General features: G+C 50.8%; 1 protein-coding gene across 5 annotated transcripts in view; it reads right to left on the bottom strand.

Moving 5' to 3' along the window:
* Positions 1–22,177, bottom strand: part of LOC106608616 (peroxisome proliferator-activated receptor gamma coactivator 1-alpha) — a 71,335-nt gene that overhangs the window by 12,849 nt on the left and 36,309 nt on the right. For 2 of the 5 annotated variants that reach the window (XR_006770577.2, XM_045721628.2), the window contains exons 3-8: positions 19,859–20,053; positions 18,809–18,931; positions 16,560–17,868; positions 9,477–9,522; positions 8,027–8,100; positions 885–2,118 (exon numbers count right to left, since the gene is read on the bottom strand). Coding sequence is in view for 4 of the 5 variants with exons in the window: in XM_045721628.2 (XP_045577584.1) it covers positions 885–2,118; positions 8,027–8,100; positions 9,477–9,522; positions 16,560–17,868; positions 18,809–18,931; positions 19,859–20,053 (2,981 nt within the window). In the remaining variant the exon portion in view is untranslated. The remainder of the gene's footprint in view (positions 1–884; positions 2,119–8,026; positions 8,101–9,476; positions 9,523–16,559; positions 17,869–18,808; positions 18,932–19,858; positions 20,054–22,177) is intronic. The other 3 variants (XM_045721632.2, XM_082977420.1, XM_045721634.2) reach the window with 3 other exon arrangements.

Here is a 22,177-nt window from a genome sequence, read left to right as displayed (position 1 = left end):
CGGAGTTGGGAATGAGAGTGACAAAACGCTCAGATAACAGTCATTGCCAGGGGAAAGGGGGCTTTGACAACGTCGAAGCAACCAAAGCACAACGCCTTAGGCGCCGCTCATTTTCCTAGTTGCCGCCTTCTCTGATATACAGTTTTGATCTCACGGTTTGACGAACACACCAAACCTCCTCGTCTGGTATCTGCTAGTGGAACCCTGAGTCTGCATGTACAAGCTTCTCAGAGTATGAGTGCTGATCTAGGATCAGTTTCCTCAGTTAGATCATAATGAATAAGATTATATGTGCAGGAGGGACCTGATCCTAGATCAGCACTCCTACCCTGAGAAGTGTGAGACATATGGCCTCTGCTCTGTAGTTAAGCACTGAGACAGTTGAGCTTGGCTAGCCTCACTACACCAGCCTAACACAATCCACCGTCTAGTAGTCCAGCCGGTAAGGATTCTCCCTGGCCCTGTCACACTCGCTCCTATTGTTAAAGCCTCTTTCAGCAGGAACATAACAACTCTTCTCTGTGGTTGGGGATGCAGAAGCAGCTAGAGGCCCCATACCGGGAGAGTGAAGAGCCTCATACCGCAGGGCCTATCCTCTCCTGACACCGTCTCTGACGGCTGAGGAGAGCTGTCGACACGACTGAGCTGTCCACCTCCTGCCGGGAGCACCGTCAGAGCCGCCCACAACGCTTAGGCAACGTTCAAACAACAGAAGGGAAACGTCTCCCACCAGGAGGGAACGTGCTAGTTGGCTGTATTCCGATATCCACACTGGCATGCTACTTAGAATGAAGCTAAGCAGTAGATATTTAGGGCAAGATGTCTAAGTGGTGTGGTAGTATGAACATGGGAACCTAGCCACAGTGAGTAGAGGGTTTACTCACCTGGAGGAGGGGCGTCCGTCAGGTGAGCTGGAGAGGGAGCGCCTCCGGTGGTGGGAGGAGGAACTGCGGGACCGGGACCGGGAGTGAGAGCGGGAGGAGGGGGAGCCCGAGCGGGGCCAGTGGAAGTGTCTGGGGGAGAGGAGGAGGGAGGAGGGGGGCGAGACGGAGCCCCGTGAGGGGGAGCAGCTGGACAGCGAGCAGGACGGCGAGCAGGACTCGAAAAGCAGGTCCAGGGGGGTGCCCTCCCAGGGGTAGAGGAAGTGCCCCTCGACGCCCTGACCCTCCAGCTCCTTGTGGAAGGGAGAGAGGCCCGGGTGCAGGTACCCAGTAGAACCAGACCCAGAACTAGGGAGTGTGCGGTAGTTCTCGTACCCAGCAGGGCTCTCTTTGGGTGTCTGCAGGGCTCCGGCCATCTCCCCTCCTCCCTGTCTCCCCTCCTCCACCACCACCTCCTCCCCCTTCTCACCCTGGCTATAGATGGCTTGCTGGGGGCGGCCAAAGTGCTTGTTGAGCTCCGCCCGGATATCCTGGTCTCGCAGGGGCTGCTTCCTGCTGGCAGAGTGCTGGTCCCCTTCTGGGGTCTGTGGTGGGTGTGGTTTGTCCTGGGTGATGGGGGTCCGGTCCTGCCCCCGAGCCTCCTTACCCACAGGGGAAGAGCTCTGCTGCTGCTGCAGCTGCTTGGCCAAAGAGGATGAAGATGGAGGAGGAGATGTAGAGGATGAAGAGGAGGAAGAAAAGGAGGAAGAGCCCTTACATTCCACATGCCTGTCCTCCGCCACACCCGGATTGGGCTTCAGAGGGGTTGTCATAGTAGTCGTCATGGTAATGGTAGCGTTAGCCGCATTAGCGTTAGCGCCGGCGGCAGGGTCCTGTTTTGTGCTGGCCGCCGTGGACTGACAATAGTCGTGGTCGCCGTAGCAGCGAGGCTGGACACTGCGCTTGTTGTTGCCGCAGCAGCGCTCCTCCTTGCAGCCCCCTGTCGTCGCAGCAACCACAGAGGTGGGGAGGGCAGTGGACGCTTTGCTTAGCTGGGCGTACAGCTCAGTCTGCTCTGGGCCCTTTCTGCCTGGGGCCGAGGTTGGGGCTAGGGGCCTGCAGGGTTTCGCCTCGCTCAGCCGAGCCCTCTTGCACGCCAGGGCAGACGGGGAGCATGAAGACAACTTGGTTTTGAACGATGCTTTGAAAGGGTTCTCTTGACTGGCTTTGTGGGGGGGCGTGGTAGGTGGTGTCAGACCTGGAGAGAGGGAGGTAGGGAGGGAGGGGGAGAGAGGGAGGTAGGGCGGGAGAGAGGGGGCGAGAGGGAGGGTCAATAAAAGAGAATGGAAATATAATGCATTCTACCTCCCCACCTTCCACCCTCTCCTCGCACTCCCTACAACCAGTGGACACACACGGGGGTTGATTAAAATATTCACTTTCATCCCTGGTCCTAATCCTGATCCGTATTTTATTGCAATCTTGACAGATTAATGCAATGCTCTGTGTAATTGAATATGGTGGAGCCGCTACACGGCTCGGCTACCACCGCCATCCCTTCCTGACCTTGGACAATCCCTCATTCAGGAAGAAGAGAAAAACATTGGCAGTGGACAAACATCCTCCTCGAAGTGGAGCGTCCTTCGAACATGGAACCGCCGAATCTAGCCGACACGTTGGACGATGGCCAAGCGATTTCAATAAAAGCAAAGACCTTTCGGCTCAGTTTTGAAAATCTATCACAAGTGTCCTATGTTTCGGGCTTCTGCTCTCTACTGCAAGTCAAGGTGGCGAGATGTGTCGGGCAGCGGGATGTGTCAGTTTTCGGCACTGCATGTTGCTATAGCGTGCCAGTGTGCTGTCATATGATAGTGTCGGCTTGGTGCGGGGGAGATGTCTGACTGGTAATGGAGGCTCAGTGTCTGCTGGGGGAATGGGCTGTCATTTTTCTCAGATCCTGCTTGCCTCTCTATGGCTCGTGCCGAACCCGGCCCCTCCTGACAAGTTTACGAGCCGACAGATGGCAGTTATATGGGAAGTCCTGAGATGGGCCTGCTTTATAGCATTGTTAACTATCACGCAAACAACCAGCACTAGGTAGGCAGTCCCTTTCCCTCTGTTTCCCTCTCGTCTCTTCCCTCCTTTTTCCCGGTCTGTCGCCCACTCCGGTTCAATCTCGCGTTCTCTGTCTCTCTGGTGCAACCTCTCTTTCTCTGTCTCTCTGGTTCGATCTCTCGTTCTCTGTCTCTCTGGTTCAACCTCTCTTTCTCTGTCTCTCTGGTCCAATCTCTCGTTCTCTGTCTCTCTGGTTCAATCTCTCGTTCTCTGTCTCTCTGGTTCAATCTCTCTTTCTCTGCCTCTAACCATCTCTATTTTTTTCCACTGTCCGTCTTTCTCCTCTAGACAAATACATAGGCATGCACACGCGGACAGACACACGCGGACAGACACACGCGGACAGACACACGCGGACAGACACACGCGGACAGACACACACACACACACACACACACACACACACACACACACACACACACACACACACACACACACACACACACACACACACACACACACACACAATAGTCACATACAACCTCCCTCTCTGGAGTGGAGCTCAGGCACTTTGAACACCTACGCTCCCTGTCTTTGCCATTGTTATGAATGCACATCACTCTCCCTTGCAGTGAATTGCACCAAATGACAGCTATTAGTATCAAATCCTGTGAAAGAGTATTTACTGGGGAGGCTTGGAGCCTGAAATAAAGAGAGGGAGAGAGAGAGAGAGAGAGAGACATAAACATTCCGTTGCGGGGCCATTTCCTGAGTTTGGGCTCTCTAATCCAACCATCTTATCATCTAGACTTATCTGGATTTTACGGTAAAGCTGAACCGCAAACCCCCATCCCTCTTTAACAGTCAGACGTGGTACACCGATAGCGACACAGAGACTCGATGCAGTATTTCAGAGAGATAGAGATGAGAAAGAGGGCTATATTTATCATTATGCCAATGAAATGAGCTATGAAAAGGGAGGGCCGGTGCGGTGCCCGAGGAACTTCTGTTTCACCAATGAAACGCCATCTGTGCAAAACAATGTGCACTAGGGTCATAAACTAGGAGCCATTAGTGCCGGGGTGAAATAAATCAGAATTAGATAAATATGCGCCTCTCAGTCAAACCGGCTTGTGATGGATGCTCGGCAGACACAAACACCAATCATACAGCGAGTCGAGTTTTTGTTTTTTTTCTTCTCTTTTTCTCTCTAATCTGTTTCTTTCCGGACTGTAAATTGCGAAGAGACCTCAGAGCAAACGACTCTGACGCCAACGCAGGGCTTAAAGAGTTGATCCGGTGGTAAGCCATGCAAATAGCAACACATAGACCCAACCCCGGTGTCATGAGATACTGTAATTAAAGACAACACAGTAAATCTATTAGCAAAAGGAGATTAGTCCTTCCAGTCAAATCCATGGGCTCTCTCTGAGTAGTGGGGTTGTCTCAGGTTTACCTTATGGGGGAGGTGGGACAGGGCCTAGGCCATAGTAAAATCATCCTGGTGTACATACAGTTAGCAGTATCAAATCCTGAATAGAAGATAATTACAATTACTTTTCCTACTACTAATACTACTTTTCCTACTACAACTACTTTTCCTACTACTACTACTACTACTACTACTACTACCACTGATGATAATGTAGAAACAATGCTACACCCTATGTGTCATTCTTGAATTGAGGTGGAATTTGGGGATTTCTAAAAATGTTTACCTTCTTCTTGTTTTTTTATTTTGATTTAAATGTATTTGGGTACATCTTCCCATTCTAAATCAACTAATATGGCACCTTAATGACTTTAAACACTTTTTACCATTTAAATACTTTTTACCGTTACACTCTGAGAAAAAAACGGTGCTATCTAGAAACTAAAAGGGTTCTTCGGCTGTCCGCATAGGAGAACCCTTTGAAGAGCCCTTTTTGGTTCCAGGTAGAAGAACCCTTTTGGTTCCAGGTAGAACCATTTTGGGTTCCAGAAGAACCGTTTCCACAGAATGTTCTACATGGAACCCAAAAGGGTTCTACCTGAAACCAAAACGGGGTCTCCTATGGGGACAGCCGAAGAACCCTTTCGGAACCCTTTTTCGTAGGATAACATTGTGCCACCAGTAAGAGTAGTAACACCAATGATGGTAACACCAATGAGACATTTTTGGTTATTGTGCATTTTCTTAAATGGAGGCCCCATATTTGTATTTATTAAAGATCTCCATTAGTTCCTGCCGAGGCTGCAGCTACTCATCCTGGGGTCCAGCAAAATTAAGGCAGTTATACAATTTTAAAAACATTACAATACATTCATAACAGATTTCACAGCACACTAAACGTGTGCCCTCAAGCCCCTACTCCACTACCACATATCTACAAAAGAAAATCCATGTGTACGTGTGTGTATAGTGTGTATATTATCATGTTTGTGTATGCACGTGTCTGTGCTTATGTTTGCGTTGCTTCACAGTTCCCGCTGTTCCATAAGCTGTATTTTTATACATTTTTGAAAACTAATTTTACTGCTTGCTTCAGTTACTTGATGTGTATTCATTTGATTTCATTTATTTGAGTAGGGACAGATGCAATAATATTGACACAATGCAATGTACAACAGTTAGATGGATTGCATCATGACACTATCTTTGTAATGAGAGATTTTCAAGGTGGCAACACCAAATGACATAAAACTGAGGGGAAGACATTATCCTAGTACAAAAAATGTATTTTAATAGCCTTTGCTTTTATTGATCTATACAATATATTTAATCTTTTTTTTTTCTCACTTTCTAGCATTCAAAATAAAAGATACATATCTCTAAATCATGTCAGTACAACTCTACACATTACTACTGCGACAAAGCCAATTTGCGTACCCTAAGTACATTAAACAATGCATAAACAAAGATTTGCAGTATAAAGGACCTTAGGTTGTATCATTGATAAACAGTTCCATATAAACAAAAACACGTATGACGTGTAACTATTTCTCATTTAAAGTGCAAATGCCACCGCAATTCAAGAACGACCCCCATGTCATGGAAAAGTTTACAACTGAAATGCTAACCTACTACATAAAGACATACAAGTGTCTCTCCTTAAAGATGCACTATGCAGAAATAGCTCCACCATGGTTGAAAAAAATGCATTTTAATAGTTCACCTAATTTCAGTTGATGTGACAAACCAAGCAGTCATAGTGTAGAGAATCATTGTACCATTCTAAACCGCTGTGAAATATGCTTTACATAATAAAAAAAATGTGTGTTTGAAGCTGGTGTACAAAACCAAAAGTAAAAGAGGCAAAAATTAAACTTAAGAATCGAAAGCATAAAATAGCACACATAGAAAATATCTATCGCTTCTTAGACTTGTTTCGACGGGAATGAAAGATCTATAGCTCACATTTCTATGTGAATTTGGTCGGGTCGCCCCAAAAAGTTACATTTTGTAGCTTTAAACTTGCCACGGGAAAATTCCATGTCTGACTGAAGCACTGACCTACTTCCACCTGAGGGTTGCCCTTCCCCCTTTGGCTTAACTCCACCTGGTTATCAATTAAAGAAACATAATCTCCAGATCTACTGGAACGGGTCTGCTGAGGACACATTAACTCAAGGGATCACAAAGATTTCATTCCCCCTGTTTCTCCATATCTGGCGTTCCTGAGTCGCTTACCACACGGGACTAGACTAATCCTAAAACGTAAGGGGCTCAGTATCCATTAGCATTTTCTTCTAATGGCTTTTCCCCTAATATCTAATCCCAAATCTGCAAAGGGCAGTGGAGTCAGAGTTCGGCTTTATTAACTATGGCTGAAGCAGGAACACAGGGAGACGAGGAGAATGGGACTGGATTTAACCCTGAGGTCAGAAGCAGTAAAAAAGAAAGAAATATTAACAGTGTTTGATTGCTCCAAAGCTCTTAATTCCCTATGTGTGTCCCCTCTAACCTCTGATGCTTATGTACACACAGGATTAAATGGCAAGTGGAGCGTGGTCAACTGGAGGAACCCCCTTGGGGCTTTGGTGTCCCACAACTCTACCCCCTGCCGACTCTAAAGAGTTTCCAGATAATTCATTCCCATTGGGCCTCGTTCCCAAACAAAACACCACCTTGAGTCTAGGAGGCGAGTCAGGTGTGTTACGTCGAGGGCCATTTCTTTTATCCGCTAGCAAATGAATACCAAAAGGCCCATTGACGCGTCACATTGTGAAGGAGAAGAAAAGGGCCGCCATTTTGCTTTTATTGACCTGGGATGATTCATCTCAGGGAAGGAGTGGGGGGGTTGGGAGGGAGGGCACTCAAATAATTACCTGCATAATTCACAGAGAGAGAGAAAGAGAGAGAGAGAGACAAAGAGAGAGGGAGAGAGGATATCTGCTGAAGCCTGGTGTTTTAGATTTGCCTGACATTCACTTCATCTGGCTTTTAATTACCTTTCGCCTATAGCTTCTCACCGACATACTTAATGAATAAGTATATAATATACAGGGATAATGACAATAATAATATTAAAATCCCCCTGCGTTGACCCCATTTGGAAAATTGCATCCTTCCCATAAATACAGACCCTTAAAATGGGAGAATACCTTACATGTCTCTAATCAAATTACCAGACTGTCTGAGGAAAAAAAGAGACACAGATAATATCGGTCAAACCGAATTATGTGGCAAAACCAATTAAAACAATAATAATGCCACATCAGTTTGTCGGTGATGTGTTGGCTAAGTGAGCATTTCAGTCAAAGAACATTAAGATCCCGGCATATGAGAAAGAGAGAGAGAGAGAGAGAGCAGTATATTAACTCTTCAAAGAGAAAGAGGGGGATATGTCTAATAAACCCAAGGGAGATTGGATCTCTCAATCAACAGTGAGGCATATAAAACATGTCACCCTGTGTCCTAGTTCTTCACCTTGAACTCTGAACTTTTATGGAACTATCAAGATGGTGTGAAAAGCCCTGGGGTAGTGACTGGAAAGTAACCCCTAACTGGCTTAGTGAGAGAGCTGGGGTTTACCATTATGCCATTACAAAGCAAGGTGAGCTACTCTGTGATTTGTGTCAACATTTGCATCAAGCCCTTATTCATAAATTCACTGAAAACACATTCTTACCTGGGGTTCCAGAGATCTCCACACTCAATGTGCGTTCAATGGTTTTGTTCTCAAACGGTGATCCCTTGTGGTCACTGAAAGACAAAACAGATTAAACACACCGTTTTACTCCACACGGGGAAATGTGACATTAATAAAGGCCTTTGTGATCTTAGAAATGGAAATGAGAGTTAACAAAATGCCTCATGTTCGTGCAAATGTTTTGTCTTTTGATTTACACTAAATATACAAAAGTATGTGGACAACCCTTCAAATTAGTGGATTCGGCTATTTCAGCCACACCTGTTGCTGACAGGTGTATAAAACCGAGCACACAGCCATGCGATCTCCATAAATAACACAGGCAGTAGAATGGCCTTACCGAAGAGCTCAGTGACTTTCAACGTAGGCACCGTCATAGGATGCCACCTCAGATCGTAAAATTTCTGCCCTGCTAGAGCAGCCCCGGTCAACTGTAAGTGCTGTTATTGTAAAGTGGAAACGTCAAGGAGCAACAACGGCTCAGCCGCGAGGTGGTAGGCCACACAAGCTCACAGAACGAGACTGCAGAGTGCTGAAGTGCGTAACGCATAAACATTGTCTGTCCTCGGTTGCAACACTCACTACAGAGTTCCGAACTGCCTCTGAAAGCTCACGTCAGCACAAGAACTGTTCGTCGGCAGCTTCACGAAATGGGTTTCCATGGCCGAGCAGTCACACACAAGCCTAAGATCACCCTGCGCAATGCCAAGCGTTGGCTGGAGTGGTGTAAAGCTCGCCGCCATTGGACTCTGGAGCAGTGGAAAAGCATTCTCTGGAGTGATCATGCTTCACCATCTGGAAGTCCGGTGTACGAATCTGGGTTTGTCGGATGCCAGGAGAACACTACCTGCCTCAATGCAACAATGCCAACTGTAAAGTTTGGTGGAGGAGTAATGTTCTGGGGGTGTTTTTCATGGTTTGGGCTAGGCCCCTTAGTTCCAGTGAAGGGAACAGCATACAATGACACTCTAGACAATTCTGTGTTTCCAACTTCTTGGCAACAGTTTGGGGAAGGCCCTTTCCTGTTCCAGCATGACAATGCCCCCGTGCACAAAGCGAGGTCCATACAGAAATGGTTTGTTGAAGAAATTGACCTCAACCCCATCAAACACCTTTGGGATGATTGGAACGCAGACTGCGAGCCAAGCCTAATTGCCCAACATCAGTGTCCGACCTCACTAATGCTCTTGTGGCTGAATGGAAGCAAGTCCCTGCAGCAATGTTCCAACATCTAGTGGAAAGCCTTCCCAGAAGAGTGGAGGCTGTTATAGCCGCAAAAGGAGGACCAACTCCATATTAATACCCATGATTTTGTAATGAGATGTTCGACAAGCAGGTATCCACATACTTTTGGTCATGTAGTGTATCTTTGTTATTTTGTTTTGTTTTGTGTGCTCTATGTAGAATGTTGAAAAACTCTTGCACTTACTTTGGAGACTCTGGGGTCAAAGGAAGTGGCAAGGTGGTTGGTTTGGCTGCAGAACACAAAGGAACATGGGTAATTATTTAACTAGATAGATAACAAATTGAGGCAAAAGAGATCAGGTCCACATCTGGAAATCAATCTCAGATTGGCACATTAACAGGAGGCAGCATTCCAAAACCCAACCCAGTCCGCTTAGCATAATGCTCTCTTGCAATTGTTTTACAAGAGCAAAAAAACAACATCTGTAATTTTTGTTCACTTTTGTTCACTGTTGACTTTGTGAGGATGAAGTGATGGAATTGGCAAGTGTCCAGAGTACAGAGTTTGACACAGATATCCCACTCAATAAAAAAAATCACAAACAGCACACATGGCAATGGGAGGTGGTGGTCGTAGTGACTAATGGGAGGTGGTGGTCGTAGTGACTAATGGGAGGTGGTGGTCGTAGTGACTAATGGGAGGTGGTGGTCGTAGTGACTAATGGGAGGTGGTGGTCGTAGTGACTAATGGGAGGTGGTGGTCGTAGTGACTAATGGGAGGTGGTGGTGGTGGTAGTGGTTAATGGGAGGTGGTGGTGGTGGTAGTGGCTAATGGGAGGTGGTGGTGGTGGCTAATGGGAGGTGGTGGTGGTGGTGGTAGTGGCTAATGGGAGGTGGTGGTCGTAGTGACTAATGGGAGGTGGTGGTCGTAGTGACTAATGGGAGGTGGTGGTCGTAGTGACTAATTTAGTCGTAGTGACTAATGGGAGGTGGTGGTGGTAGCGGTTAATGGGAGGTGGTGGTGGTGGTAGTGGCTAATGGGAGAAGGTGGTGGTGGCTAATGGGAGGTGGTGGTGGTGGTGGTAGTGGCTAATGGGAGGTGGTGGTGGTAGTGGCTAATGGGAGGTGGTGGTGGTGGTGGCTAATGGGAGGTGGTGGTGGTGGTGGTAGTGGCTAATGGGAGGGGGTGGTCGTGGTGACTAATGGGAGGTGGTGGTGGTAGTGGCTAATGGGAGGTGGTGGTGGTGGTGGTAGTGGCTAATGGGAGGTGGTGGTCGTAGTGACTAATGGGAGGTGGTGGTGGTAGTGGTTAATGGGAGGTGGTGGTGGTGGTAGTGGCTAATGGGAGGTGGTGGTGGTGGCTAATGGGAGGTGGTGGTGGTGGTGGTAGTGGCTAATGGGAGGTGGTGGTCGTAGTGACTAATGGGAGGTGGTGGTCGTAGTGACTAATGGGAGGTGGTGGTCGTAGTGGCTAATTTAGTCGTAGTGACTAATGGGAGGTGGTGGTGGTAGCGGTTAATGGGAGGTGGTGGTGGTGGTAGTGGCTAATGGGAGGTGGTGGTGGTGGCTAATGGGAGGTGGTGGTGGTGGTGGTAGTGGCTAATGGGAGGTGGTGGTGGTGGTGGCTAATGGGAGGTGGTGGTGGTGGTGGCTAATGGGAGGTGGTGGTGGTGGCGGCTAATGGGAGGTGGTGGTGGTGGCGGCTAATGGGAGGTGGTGGTGGTGGCGGCTAATGGGAGGTGGTGGTGGTGGTGGCAGCTAATGGGAGGTGGTGGTGGTAGCGGGTAATGGGAGGTGGTGGTGGTAGCGGCTAATGGGAGGTGGTGGTAGCTAATGGGTGGTGGTGGTGGCAGCTAATGGGAGGTGGTGGGGGTGGCAGCTAATGGGAGGTGGTGGTGGTGGTGGTAGTAGTGGCTAATGGGAGGTGGTGGTGGTAGCGGCTAATGGGAGGTGGTGGTGGTAGTAGCGGCTAATGGGAGGTGGTGGTGGTGGTGGTGGTAGCGGCTAATGGGAGGTGGTGGTGGTGGCAGCTAATGGGAGGTGGTGGTGGTGGCAGCTAATGGGAGGTGGTGGTGGTAGTAGTGGCTAATGGGAGGTGGTGGTGGTGGTAGCGGCTAATGGGAGGTGGTGGTGGTGGTAGCGGCTAATGGGAGGTGGTGGTGGTAGTGGCTAATGGGAGGTGGTGGTGGTAGCGGCTAATGGGAGGTGGTGGTGGTAGTGGCTAATGGGAGGTGGTGGTGGTGGTAGCGGCTAATGGGAGAGGGTGGTAGCGGTTAATGGGAGGTGGTGGTGGAGTAGGCTAATTGAAAGGAGTTGGTTGTGGTAGCGGCTAATGGGAGGAGGTGGTGGTGGTGGCAGCTAATGGGAGGTGGTGGTGGTAGTAGTAGCTAATAGGAGGTGTTGGTGGTGGTAGCGGCTAATGGGAGGTGGTGGTGGTGGCAGCTAATGGGTGGTGGTGGCAGCTAATGGGTGGTGGTGGTGGTGGCAGCTAATGGGAGGTGGTGGTGGTGGTAGCGGCTAATGGGAGGTGGTGGTGGTAGTAGCGGCTAAGGGGAGGTGGTGGTGGTGGTGGTAGCAGCTAATGGGAGGTGGTGGTGGTAGCGGCTAATGGGAGGTGGTGGTGGTGGTGGCGACTAATGGGAGGTGGTGGTGGTAGCGGCTAATGGGAGGTGGTGGTGGTAGTAGCGGCTAATGGGAGGTGGTGGTGGTGATAGCAGCTAATGGGAGGTGGTGGTGGTAGCGGCTAATGGGAGATGGTGGTGGTGGTAGCGGCTAATGGGAGAGGATGGTAGCGGTTAATGCGAGGTGGTGGTGGAGTAGGCTAATTGAAAGGAGTTGGTCGCTCTGGATAAGAGCGTCTGCTAAATGACTTAAATGTAAATGTAATGGGAGGTGGTGGTGGTGGTAGCGGCTAATGGGAGGTGGTGGTGGCGGCTAATGGGAGGTGGTGGTGGTAGCGGCTAATGGGAGGTGGTGGTGGTAGTAGCGGCTAATGGGAGGTGGTGGTGGTGATAGCAGCTAATGGGAGGAGGTGGTGGTAGCGGCTAATGGGAGGTGGTGGTGGTGGCGGCTAATGGGAGGTGGTGGTGGTAGCGGCTAATGGGAGGTGGTGGTGGTGGTAGCGGCTAATGGGAGGTGGTGGTGGTGGTAGCGGCTAATGGGAGGTGGTGGTGGTAGTGGCTAATGGGAGGTGGTGGTCGTAGTGACTAATGGGAGGTGGTGGTGGTAGTGCTTAATGGGAGGTGGTGGTGGTGGTAGTGGCTAATGGGAGGTGGTGGTGGTGGCTAATGGGAGGTGGTGGTGGTGGTGGTAGTGGCTAATGGGAGGTGGTGGTCGTAGTGACTAATGGGAGGTGGTGGTCGTAGTGACTAATGGGAGGTGGTGGTCGTAGTGGCTAATTTAGTCGTAGTGACTAATGGGAGGTGGTGGTGGTAGCGGTTAATGGGAGGTGGTGGTGGTGGTAGTGGCTAATGGGAGGTGGTGGTGGTGGCTAATGGGAGGTGGTGGTGGTGGTGGTAGTGGCTAATGGGAGGTGGTGGTGGTAGTGGCTAATGGGAGGTGGTGGTGGTGGTGGCTAATGGGAGGTGGTGGTGGTGGTGGCTAATGGGAGGTGGTGGTGGTGGCGGCTAATGGGAGGTGGTGGTGGTGGCGGCTAATGGGAGGTGGTGGTGGTGGCGGCTAATGGGAGGTGGTGGTGGTGGTGGCAGCTAATGGGAGGTGGTGGTGGTAGCGGGTAATGGGAGGTGGTGGTGGTAGCGGCTAATGGGAGGTGGTGGTAGCTAATGGGTGGTGGTGGTGGCAGCTAATGGGAGGTGGTGGGGGTGGCAGCTAATGGGAGGTGGTGGTGGTGGTGGTAGTAGTGGCTAATGGGAGGTGGTGGTGGTAGCGGCTAATGGGAGGTGGTGGTGGTAGTAGCGGCTAATGGGAGGTGGTGGTGGTGGTGGTAGCGGCTAATGGGAGGTGGTGGTGGTGGCAGCTAATGGGAGGTGGTGGTGGTGGCAGCTAATGGGAGGTGGTGGTGGTAGTAGTGGCTAATGGGAGGTGGTGGTGGTGGTAGCGGCTAATGGGAGGTGGTGGTGGTGGTAGCGGCTAATGGGAGGTGGTGGTGGTAGTGGCTAATGGGAGGTGGTGGTGGTAGCGGCTAATGGGAGGTGGTGGTGGTAGTGGCTAATGGGAGGTGGTGGTGGTGGCAGCTAATGGGTGGTGGTGGCAGCTAATGGGTGGTGGTGGTGGTGGCAGCTAATGGGAGGTGGTGGTGGTGGTAGCGGCTAATGGGAGGTGGTGGTGGTAGTAGCGGCTAAGGGGAGGTGGTGGTGTTGGTGGTAGCAGCTAATGGGAGGTGGTGGTGGTAGCGGCTAATGGGAGGTGGTGGTGGTGGTGGCGACTAATGGGAGGTGGTGGTGGTAGCGGCTAATGGGAGGTGGTGGTGGTAGTAGCGGCTAATGGGAGGTGGTGGTGGTGATAGCAGCTAATGGGAGGTGGTGGTGGTAGCGGCTAATGGGAGGTGGTGGTGGTGGTAGCGGCTAATGGGAGAGGATGGTAGCGGTTAATGCGAGGTGGTGGTGGGGTAGGCTAATTGAAAGGAGTTGGTCGCTCTGGATAAGAGCGTCTGCTAAATGACTTAAATGTAAATGTAATGGGAGGTGGTGGTGGTGGTAGCGGCTAATGGGAGGTGGTGGTGGCGGCTAATGGGAGGTGGTGGTGGTAGCGGCTAATGGGAGGTGGTGGTGGTAGTAGCGGCTAATGGGAGGTGGTGGTGGTGATAGCAGCTAATGGGAGGAGGTGGTGGTAGCGGCTAATGGGAGGTGGTGGTGGTGGCGGCTAATGGGAGGTGGTGGTGGTAGCGGCCAATGGGAGGTGGTGGTGGTGGTAGCGGCTAATGGGAGGTGGTGGTGGTGGTAGCGGCTAATGGGAGGTGGTGGTGGTAGTGGCTAATGGGAGGTGGTGGTGGTGGTAGCGGCTAATGGGAGAGGATGGTAGCGGTTAATGGGAGGTGGTGGTGGAGTAGGCTAGTTGAAAGGAGTTGGTTGTGGTAGCAGCTAATGGGAGTTGGTGGTGGTGGTGATAGCAGCTAATGGGAGGTGATGGTGGTTGTGGCTAATGGGAGGTGGTGGTGGTGGTAGTGGCTAATGGGAGATGGTGGTGGTGGTAGCGGCTAATGGGAGGTGGTGGTGGTAGCGGCTAATGGGAGGTGGTGGTGGGAGCGGCTAATAGGAGGTGGTGGTGGTAGCGGCTAATGGGAGGTGGTGGTGGTAGCGGCTAATGGGAGGTGGTGGTGGTGGCAGCTAATGGGAGGTGGTGGTGGTGGCAGCTAATGGAAGGTGGTGGTGGTAGCGGCTAATGGGAGGTGGTGGTGGTAGCGGCTAATGGGAGGTGATGGTGGTAGCGGCTAATGGGAGGTGGTGGTGGTAGCGGCTAATGGGAGGTGGTGGTGGTGGTAGCTAATGGGAGGTGGTGGTGGTAGTAGCGGCTAATGGGAGGTGGTGGTGGTGGCAGCTAATGGGAGGGGGTGGTGGTGGCAGCTAATGGGTGGTGGTGGTGGTGGCAGTTAATGGGAGGTGGTGGTGGCAGCTAATGGGTGGTGGTGGTGGTGGCAGCTAATGGGAGGTGGTGGTGGTGGCAGCTAATGGGAGATGGTGGTGGTGGTGGCAGCTAATGGGAGGTGGTGGTGGTGGTGGCAGCTAATGGGTGGTGGTGGTGGTCGCAGCTAATGGGAGGTGGTGGTAGCTAATGGGAGGTGGTGGTAGCGGCTAATGGGAGGTGGTGGTGGTAGAGGTTAATGGGAGGTAGTGGTGGAGTTGGCTAATTGGAAGGTGGTGGTGGTGGTAGCGGCTAATGTGAGATGGTGGTGGTAGTAGCGGCTAATGGGAGGTGGTGGTAGTGGCTAATGGGAGGTGGTGGTGGTGGCGGCTAATGGAAGGTGGTGGTGGTGGCAGCTAATGGAAGGTGGTGGTGGTGGTGGTAGCAGCTAATGGGAGGTGGTGGTGGTGGTAGCGGCTAATGGGAGGTGGTGGTGGTAGCGGCTAATGGGAGGTGGTGGTGGTGGTGGTAGCAGCTAATGGGAGGTGGTGCTGGTAGCGGCTAATGGGAGGTGGTGGTGGTAGCGGCTAATGGGAGGTGGTGGTGGTGGTAGTGGCCAATGGGAGGTGGTGGTGGTAGCGGCTAATGGGAGGTGGTGGTGGTGGTAGTAGTGGCTAATGGGAGATGGTGGTGGTAGCGGCTAATGGGAGATGGTGGTGGTGGTAGTGGCTAATGGGAGGTGGTGGTGGTGGTGGTGGTAGCGGCTAATGGGAGATGGTGGTGGTAGCGGCTAATGGGAGATGGTGGTGGTGGTAGTGGCTAATGGGAGGTGGTGGTGGTGGTGGTGGTAGCGGCTAATGGGAGATGGTGGTGGTGGTAGCGGCTAATGGGAGATGGTGGTGGTGGTAGCGGCTAATGGGAGGTGGTGGTGGTGGTGGTAGCGGCTAATGGGAGATGGTGGTGGTAGCGGCTAATGGGAGGTGGTGGTGGTGGCTAATGGGAGGTGATGGTGGCTAATGGGAGATGGTGGTGGTGGTAGCGGCTAATGGGAGGTGATGGTGGTGGTGGCTAATGGGAGGTGGTGGTGGTGGTAGTGGCTAATGGGAGATGGTGGTGGTAGTAGCGGCTAATGGGAGGTGATGGTGGCTAATGGGAGATGGTGGTGGTGGTAGCGGATAATGGGAGGTGATGGTGGTGGTGGCTAATGGGAGATGGTGGTGGTGGTAGCGGCTAATGGGAGGTGATGGTGGTAGTGGCTAATGGGAGGTGGTGGTGGTGGTGGCTAATGGGAGGTGGTGGTGGTGGTGGCTAATGGGAGGTGGTGGTGGTGGTGGCTATGAAGTAATTGTTGCATGCATTTGGAACCAAAAGCAGAGGAAGAAAGGAGAGTCAAGGAAGCTTGTGCAGTTGCCTGAGGCTCTGGCTGTCTCCAAATGCAGTTAAAGAGTGTCGCTCAGTCAGACAATTAAGTCATTAAGGCAGTGCCCTGCCCAGAGTAGCTAGGTAGACATTCAGCACCTCCGCTTGATCCAGCCAGATAGTGGTTGACTTAACAAATGCCATATTGTATCAAAACATAACAGGCTACTACCCGTCTCCCACCTCCCCGTTAAGTCAATCTTGAGGCAAGGGTCTGTACCAATTCTAAAGAATGCCTTTTGGAATTGATGGTGCACCAAGCAATTTATTTTATGTACTCAGAGTGATAGCGTCGAATTAGCATTGGGGTTAGTGTGTAGTCAAACTGGGAAGTGGTTAAAGCAGGAGAGGGAGAAGAGAGCAAGGGCAGGGATGCAGCGATGATTACCTAACAACGGGAGGCTCTGGTCCTCGGGGTGCCTGCAGACTGCCTGCATGTGTAGGTGTTGCTGTGTCATGGAGGGAGTGGGGTCTGGATTTCTACAATCTGGGAAGAATGGGCTTGGCAGGCCCCATGAGATCGCCATGGGACTGCCCATGGCATCATCATCGGGAACATCCTCCCCGAAACAGTCAGCCTGCTCCACCAGGCCAACCTCCAGCCAGCCCAGCCCCAACCCCAAATCTAGCCCCTGGTCTGGCTGGCTAACCCAGCTGCCTAGGCCTAAGCTCTCGGCCAACAGGGGGTCCGAATCAGGCTCCTTGGCCTGTCTGAGACCCCATCTGCCGGGATTGATATTGACAGTCCCTCTGTGCTCCTTCTCCTCCACCTCAATAGCCTGGCTGGGACACTCATCCCTCTCCAGGATTCCAGAGCTCATTCTTGAAGAACTGCTCTTGCAAGGCTGAGGGGTAGTAGTGGGCGGGAGAAAGTGGGCCTGATAGCGGGCGGGCCTCTGCTTGGAGGTCAGCAGCTGGCTAAGCAACGGATGCCCTGACTCCTCCTCTCTTTTCTTAACGGTCACTACGATGTGCCTAGTCGCCGCCGCACCACGGTCATGCCTGCCCCAGCACTCAATTGCCTGAGTGGCAGCGCCCGCCTTACGGCAACGCCCACAGCTGCCTGTCTGACCCGTCTCTCTAGGAGGGAGAGAATAAGAATGCATGTACCTAATGAACCTAGCGGCTGCCAGGCGGCCCGCCTCCACCGCAGGCTGCGGACCTGGCGGCCTTCCTTCTTCACTGGACGGCCTGCGCTCCAGTTTGGGGCAGGCATGGACGCTGTCGTTCCTACGTGCCTGGGGGACAGGAGCGGGTGCCGCCGCGGGTTCGGACTGTCCCTCAGTGCCAGCCCCATGAGCGCAGCGACGCCACTTCCCAGCCCCCACACCAGCCACACTACACTCGCCAGCAGCCCGGCTCTCACCTCGCTGGTGATGTGGCTGCTGCTGCTGCTGCTGCTGTGACACGACAGACGACGAGGACGACTTCTTCTTGGAGGCGATCGAGGAGGAGGAGGAGAGGGAGGAGAAGGAAGTGGTGGAGGACGGTGAGGAGGAGGAGGACGAGGCGCCCAGCAGGCCGCCCTTGTCTTTGCCGCCGCCCCCCCAGGCGCTCTTGGCTTCGCTGGCTTTGGTCTGGAGGAGGATGTCGTCGGTGGCGGTCAAGTACTTGAGCAGCTCGGTGCACGGGCGCCTCACTAGACGGCTCTGCTGCGGACAGCCCCCCCTCGGCTTGCTGTTCCAGGAGTTCTCCGTCTGCAGGGGGATGTAGAAAGACAAAAGAAAGAGAGAAAGAAAAAGAGAGGAAGGAAGAGAGTGGAAGAGAGAGTGAGGCTCAGCATAGCGGGTCGCCCAACTGTCTGGGAGGCGGTGGTGGGAGCGCCTCCCGCCCATCATCTTAATTGCGTGGCCCCCGAGCGCCACCGCAGCAGCTCTGTCCTCAGGGAGCCTTCCAAGCACCGTGCTCCAGAAATGGATGTCAAAAGTACGGTTTAAAAATAGACTTTTCAGAGATGTGTAAGCTGTGTGTATGCACTGTTTACCAGACAACAATGTTACCAACGCATTCCAAATTCCGTTTTTTTAAGCACCGAGGGACGTATATTCATACGTTTTTCCAAACAAGGAAGAGTAAACAAACGCATTATTTATGTGCTATCGTACTAAATAAAAATCGAATCTTCAAGCGCATTCATCATGTTCCAATGAAATGCGGCAAGTAGCAAAATACTGGAACCACCTACTTCATTTAATTGGCATTCCTGTGCCCATTATACTTAAACCCAGTGAAATACTAGATTATCTCAAAGGAAACCCATTTGCTCTACAGAACAGTAATAGAAAGAAAGGGTAACAACATCAAGACTGTATGACTAGATATTTAAATCTAGATCTAGCGGCATCAATCTTACCGCTTGTCAACGTTTGATTTTCCACAGACACCGTTACAAGGGAGGGAGGATAAGTGCTTTAGCTAATGAGACAACAGTCCTGATGCCTCGTCTGGAAAGCCGAACAGGCAATCAGGCTGTTTTCATTACGAGATGGCCCCCAGGAGGGTACAGTGGAACAGAAGTTTAACATCTTCCAAGGCCAAAAAAAATACAAAAAGAAGAACTGAGATGGTAAACAAACATGGAGTGGCCCACGGAAGCGGTGCATTTGAAGTGAACCAATGGCGCGACTGGGTAGCTACCTTGACAACAGCAGGTGGTGGTCTGATTCGGTGGTTGCTGGCTGCATGGTTTTGTGCCTTGTCACCTATGTACTGATTATAGCTGAGCTGGGAGTTCGCGGGCGCCAGAAGAAGCTTCTTCAGCTGCAAAAGACCCAAACAGAACAGGGAGGAAAGGGGAGGAAGAGGAACGAATAGAGAAAAACGGGGTGAGCAGAGTTAGAGGTTACCCAAACGCTGCCTCTGAAATGTCATCATTTCACTCAATTAAACAATCAGAGAGAGATGGTCAATGCTTTTGTAAATGTGTGACTGAGGATGTTTGATTCATCTTAGTGTACAGAAACACAGAAACCGTATGAAGACAAACGCATTGCCGCCTATCAATACAGGCCTTTTACCTCGTTGTTTACAGTGCTAAAAGGACAAGTCAAAGAGGAAACCTGCATTTCCATGGCAGGTGTTTAGGGGTACACAATGGCTGTGCTTTACTAGCGTGATCCACAAAACAATGGGGAGGGGTGGCATTAAATACATGGACTATGACTCAACAAAAGAAACATCCCAGGTAAAACCCCCTCGGGAAAGGCCTAATCGAATAAATGATGCCACTGTCGTTATATGAGGTGAGATGGATTTCATTTTTCATCCCTAGCTTGATTTCAAGGCCCGTGGCATAATGTGGACCATAACAGACCCACCGCTGTGCATGTTTCATTACATTGGCACTGCTCGTACGCTACAATGTAATTAACACCTCACAGCTAACACTGAGCCATTCCATTTTCTCTTTCATCCAGGCATCTGCATCATGGTCAGCTCAGCACACTAACATGCACGGGGGGGGGGGGGGGGGCATGGGGGGGGGCCTGCAAGGCACACAGACGCTTTTGGTCACTGGCCTGCTTCGCTCGCAGCGCCTTATCTGGCGTCGGCGGTGGCCCTAGGAAAGGGGCTGGAGCGAAGGGGGTGCGCAGGGGGGTGAGGGTTTATGGTCGTGGATGGTGGGGAATTGGGTGGTGGTTGTGGTGGAGGTAGGGATAAAAGAGAGGTCGTGGAACAGAGTCTTACCAGGGAGGGTTCCTCTGGTTCGGGGGTGCGCGGCGAGCCGTCGGGGGTAGAGGGACAGCTCTGGTCACTGGCATTGGTCACGTCCCCATCTGCCAGGGCCTCGAACGAAGGCAATCCGTCCTCGTCCACTGGGATGCTGTCCAGGGTTTCTGTAAGCACTGCCAGCAAATTGGCCTCATTTTCCTCATCTATCTTCTTGGGAGGGGAAGAGAAGAGAGAGAGAAAGGGAGGGAGGGAGGGAGAAATAGGACATTTTAGTTTGGAGAAGTTGCTTTAGCAATACGTCTTTTCTTTGCAGAGGGGGTTTGGAGGGTGGGTGTTTACACGCTTCCATTGTTCATAGAGTAGGACAGTTTTGCAGCAGAGCGGCTCGTTTCAGCAGTCCTATCTTTTTAAAAACAACATTCTCTCTCTGTGCGCCTGAGAGTCAGCCCTGTCACTCATATTTTAAGCATGCAGCTTACTGGACCAAAATAATATCTCCCCCAAGAAATCCATTAACAGGGCTGACACACAGCAAAGTATCTAGGGGGGGAGGGAAGTTGAGCCGCCTCGATCCCCCAACTCTCCCCTCAGGAAAGGGAACGATCGACTTGTCGACAAGTTGTTTGCAAGACATCCTCCGATAAGGCGAATCAGCGCCTGCTAATGCTAAATTCATCTGATATTTTTAAGTGTCGGGAAAAGACAACTGACGTTCGTCGAGAAGCATGTGCGGGGGGGGGGGGGGGGGGGGGGGATGTTGTGAGTTTGCCGCAGCTGTTTCCCCACTTAAAAGGGTGACATAATGAGAGAGGGAACAAACGAGACAGAGGGAGAAATGTGGGTTGCCTAGCATCGACAGGGGACGTGAGAGAGACAGAGGATTATAGAGGGGGGAGACAACAGGCACTGGAAGTTCCAGGACCAAAACCCAGGGGAACCAGGAAAAAGTTAAACAGCGAGTCGCCAATAAGAATAAGAACAAATCCTTTTATACCACATGGCAGGATTAACATCGCTCGCCGATAGCGTGCAGCGATCATCGCGCCAAAGGGGAACCATCCCTAAAGATAGCGCCGCTTGCCTGCTCATGCTTGGCTCCCACATGCAGACAATTACTCCAGGCCGCTTGCTCCCATTCAACCCCTCTGAGTTTCCTATGATTATACAACGCCGTGGATAGCTCTTGACAGGAGAAGCTTTGGAGTTTCCGAGATAGTGGACATGTCATTTTTTTCCCTCCCTTTTCTTGCTTAGATGACACAGATAGCCTAAGCATTTGTGTTAGCCATCTGACAGGGAGGGGAATGTGAATCCAATGCTCTTTCATACGATATTCATCCTCTAACAACATAAAAGTGACATATTTCACAGAGATAACAAAACAGTGACTGGGGCCACGCCAGCTCTGGCAGTAAATGGGTTGCAGGAAATTGCTCTCGATGAGGTACCATGCTGTTTAATTACTTGCAAAGAGCTTCAATCCACTGTGCCGGAACCTATGTTGCCGTTCACAGTTTTCAGACATCCCACTTTATTAGCCGAGCGCTAAGCGGGTGGGTAATAACAGTTGATACAGACAGAGACTTTTCTTAGAACCTAACACTCGCTCCTCAGCTAGAAAAATGTAACTGGGATCATTTCAGATTATCTCAAAACGAGGCTTTAATGGAGAACCATCTGTTTGGATTAAACTTGAACAACTTTTCACGGAAGGCTAGGGTCACACTTTTTCCAGTCTATATATGCTGATGTTTTGGCAGCGAAATCAAGACCACCATCTTACCTAGTGCCAGTAAAATTTCACCATGCCACCGAGCTTCATCGGCAGGGAGTGGTCCCAGGAATTTTTAGAGTTTCACTCTGGATAATACGCGACCGTGGCAAATTCATACCTGGGTTCAAATACATGTGTATTCGAGCATCTGGTATTTCAACAAAACAAATCTGTGTATTTGAGTATTTTCAAATACACAGCCCAAAACAAGTACTTTTATTTGAGTATTTCAATTATTTGTAAAAGAAAAAAATGGTGTGGCAAATAGTTTTTGAGAGTATTTTCAAACATTTATTTCAAATACTACTTTCAAATACCTGGGTTAAATGCATGGGAGTGTATTTGAGTCAGTGTATTTTAGTATTTTCAAATACTTTCCAAGTGTATTTCCAAATACATTAAAATATTCAACTATTTGCCTTTTCAAATAAAAAATATCTGAATGCTTACTTTGAATGTATGTGAAAGTATTTGAGATATTTGAAATAGTACTTGAACCCAGGTCTGCTGTTTGAAAAAAAAGAGTTTGAAAAACTCTTACTAAAGTCTAGAGGACTGTA

The sequence above is a fragment of the Salmo salar genome, chromosome 07 (genome assembly GCF_965601325.2).
Source record: "Salmo salar chromosome 07, fSalSal1, whole genome shotgun sequence".
Taxonomy (NCBI): Eukaryota; Metazoa; Chordata; class Actinopteri; order Salmoniformes; family Salmonidae; genus Salmo; species Salmo salar.
Note: the sequence above shows the minus strand (reverse complement) of the source record. Positions and strands in the feature narration are given on the sequence as shown.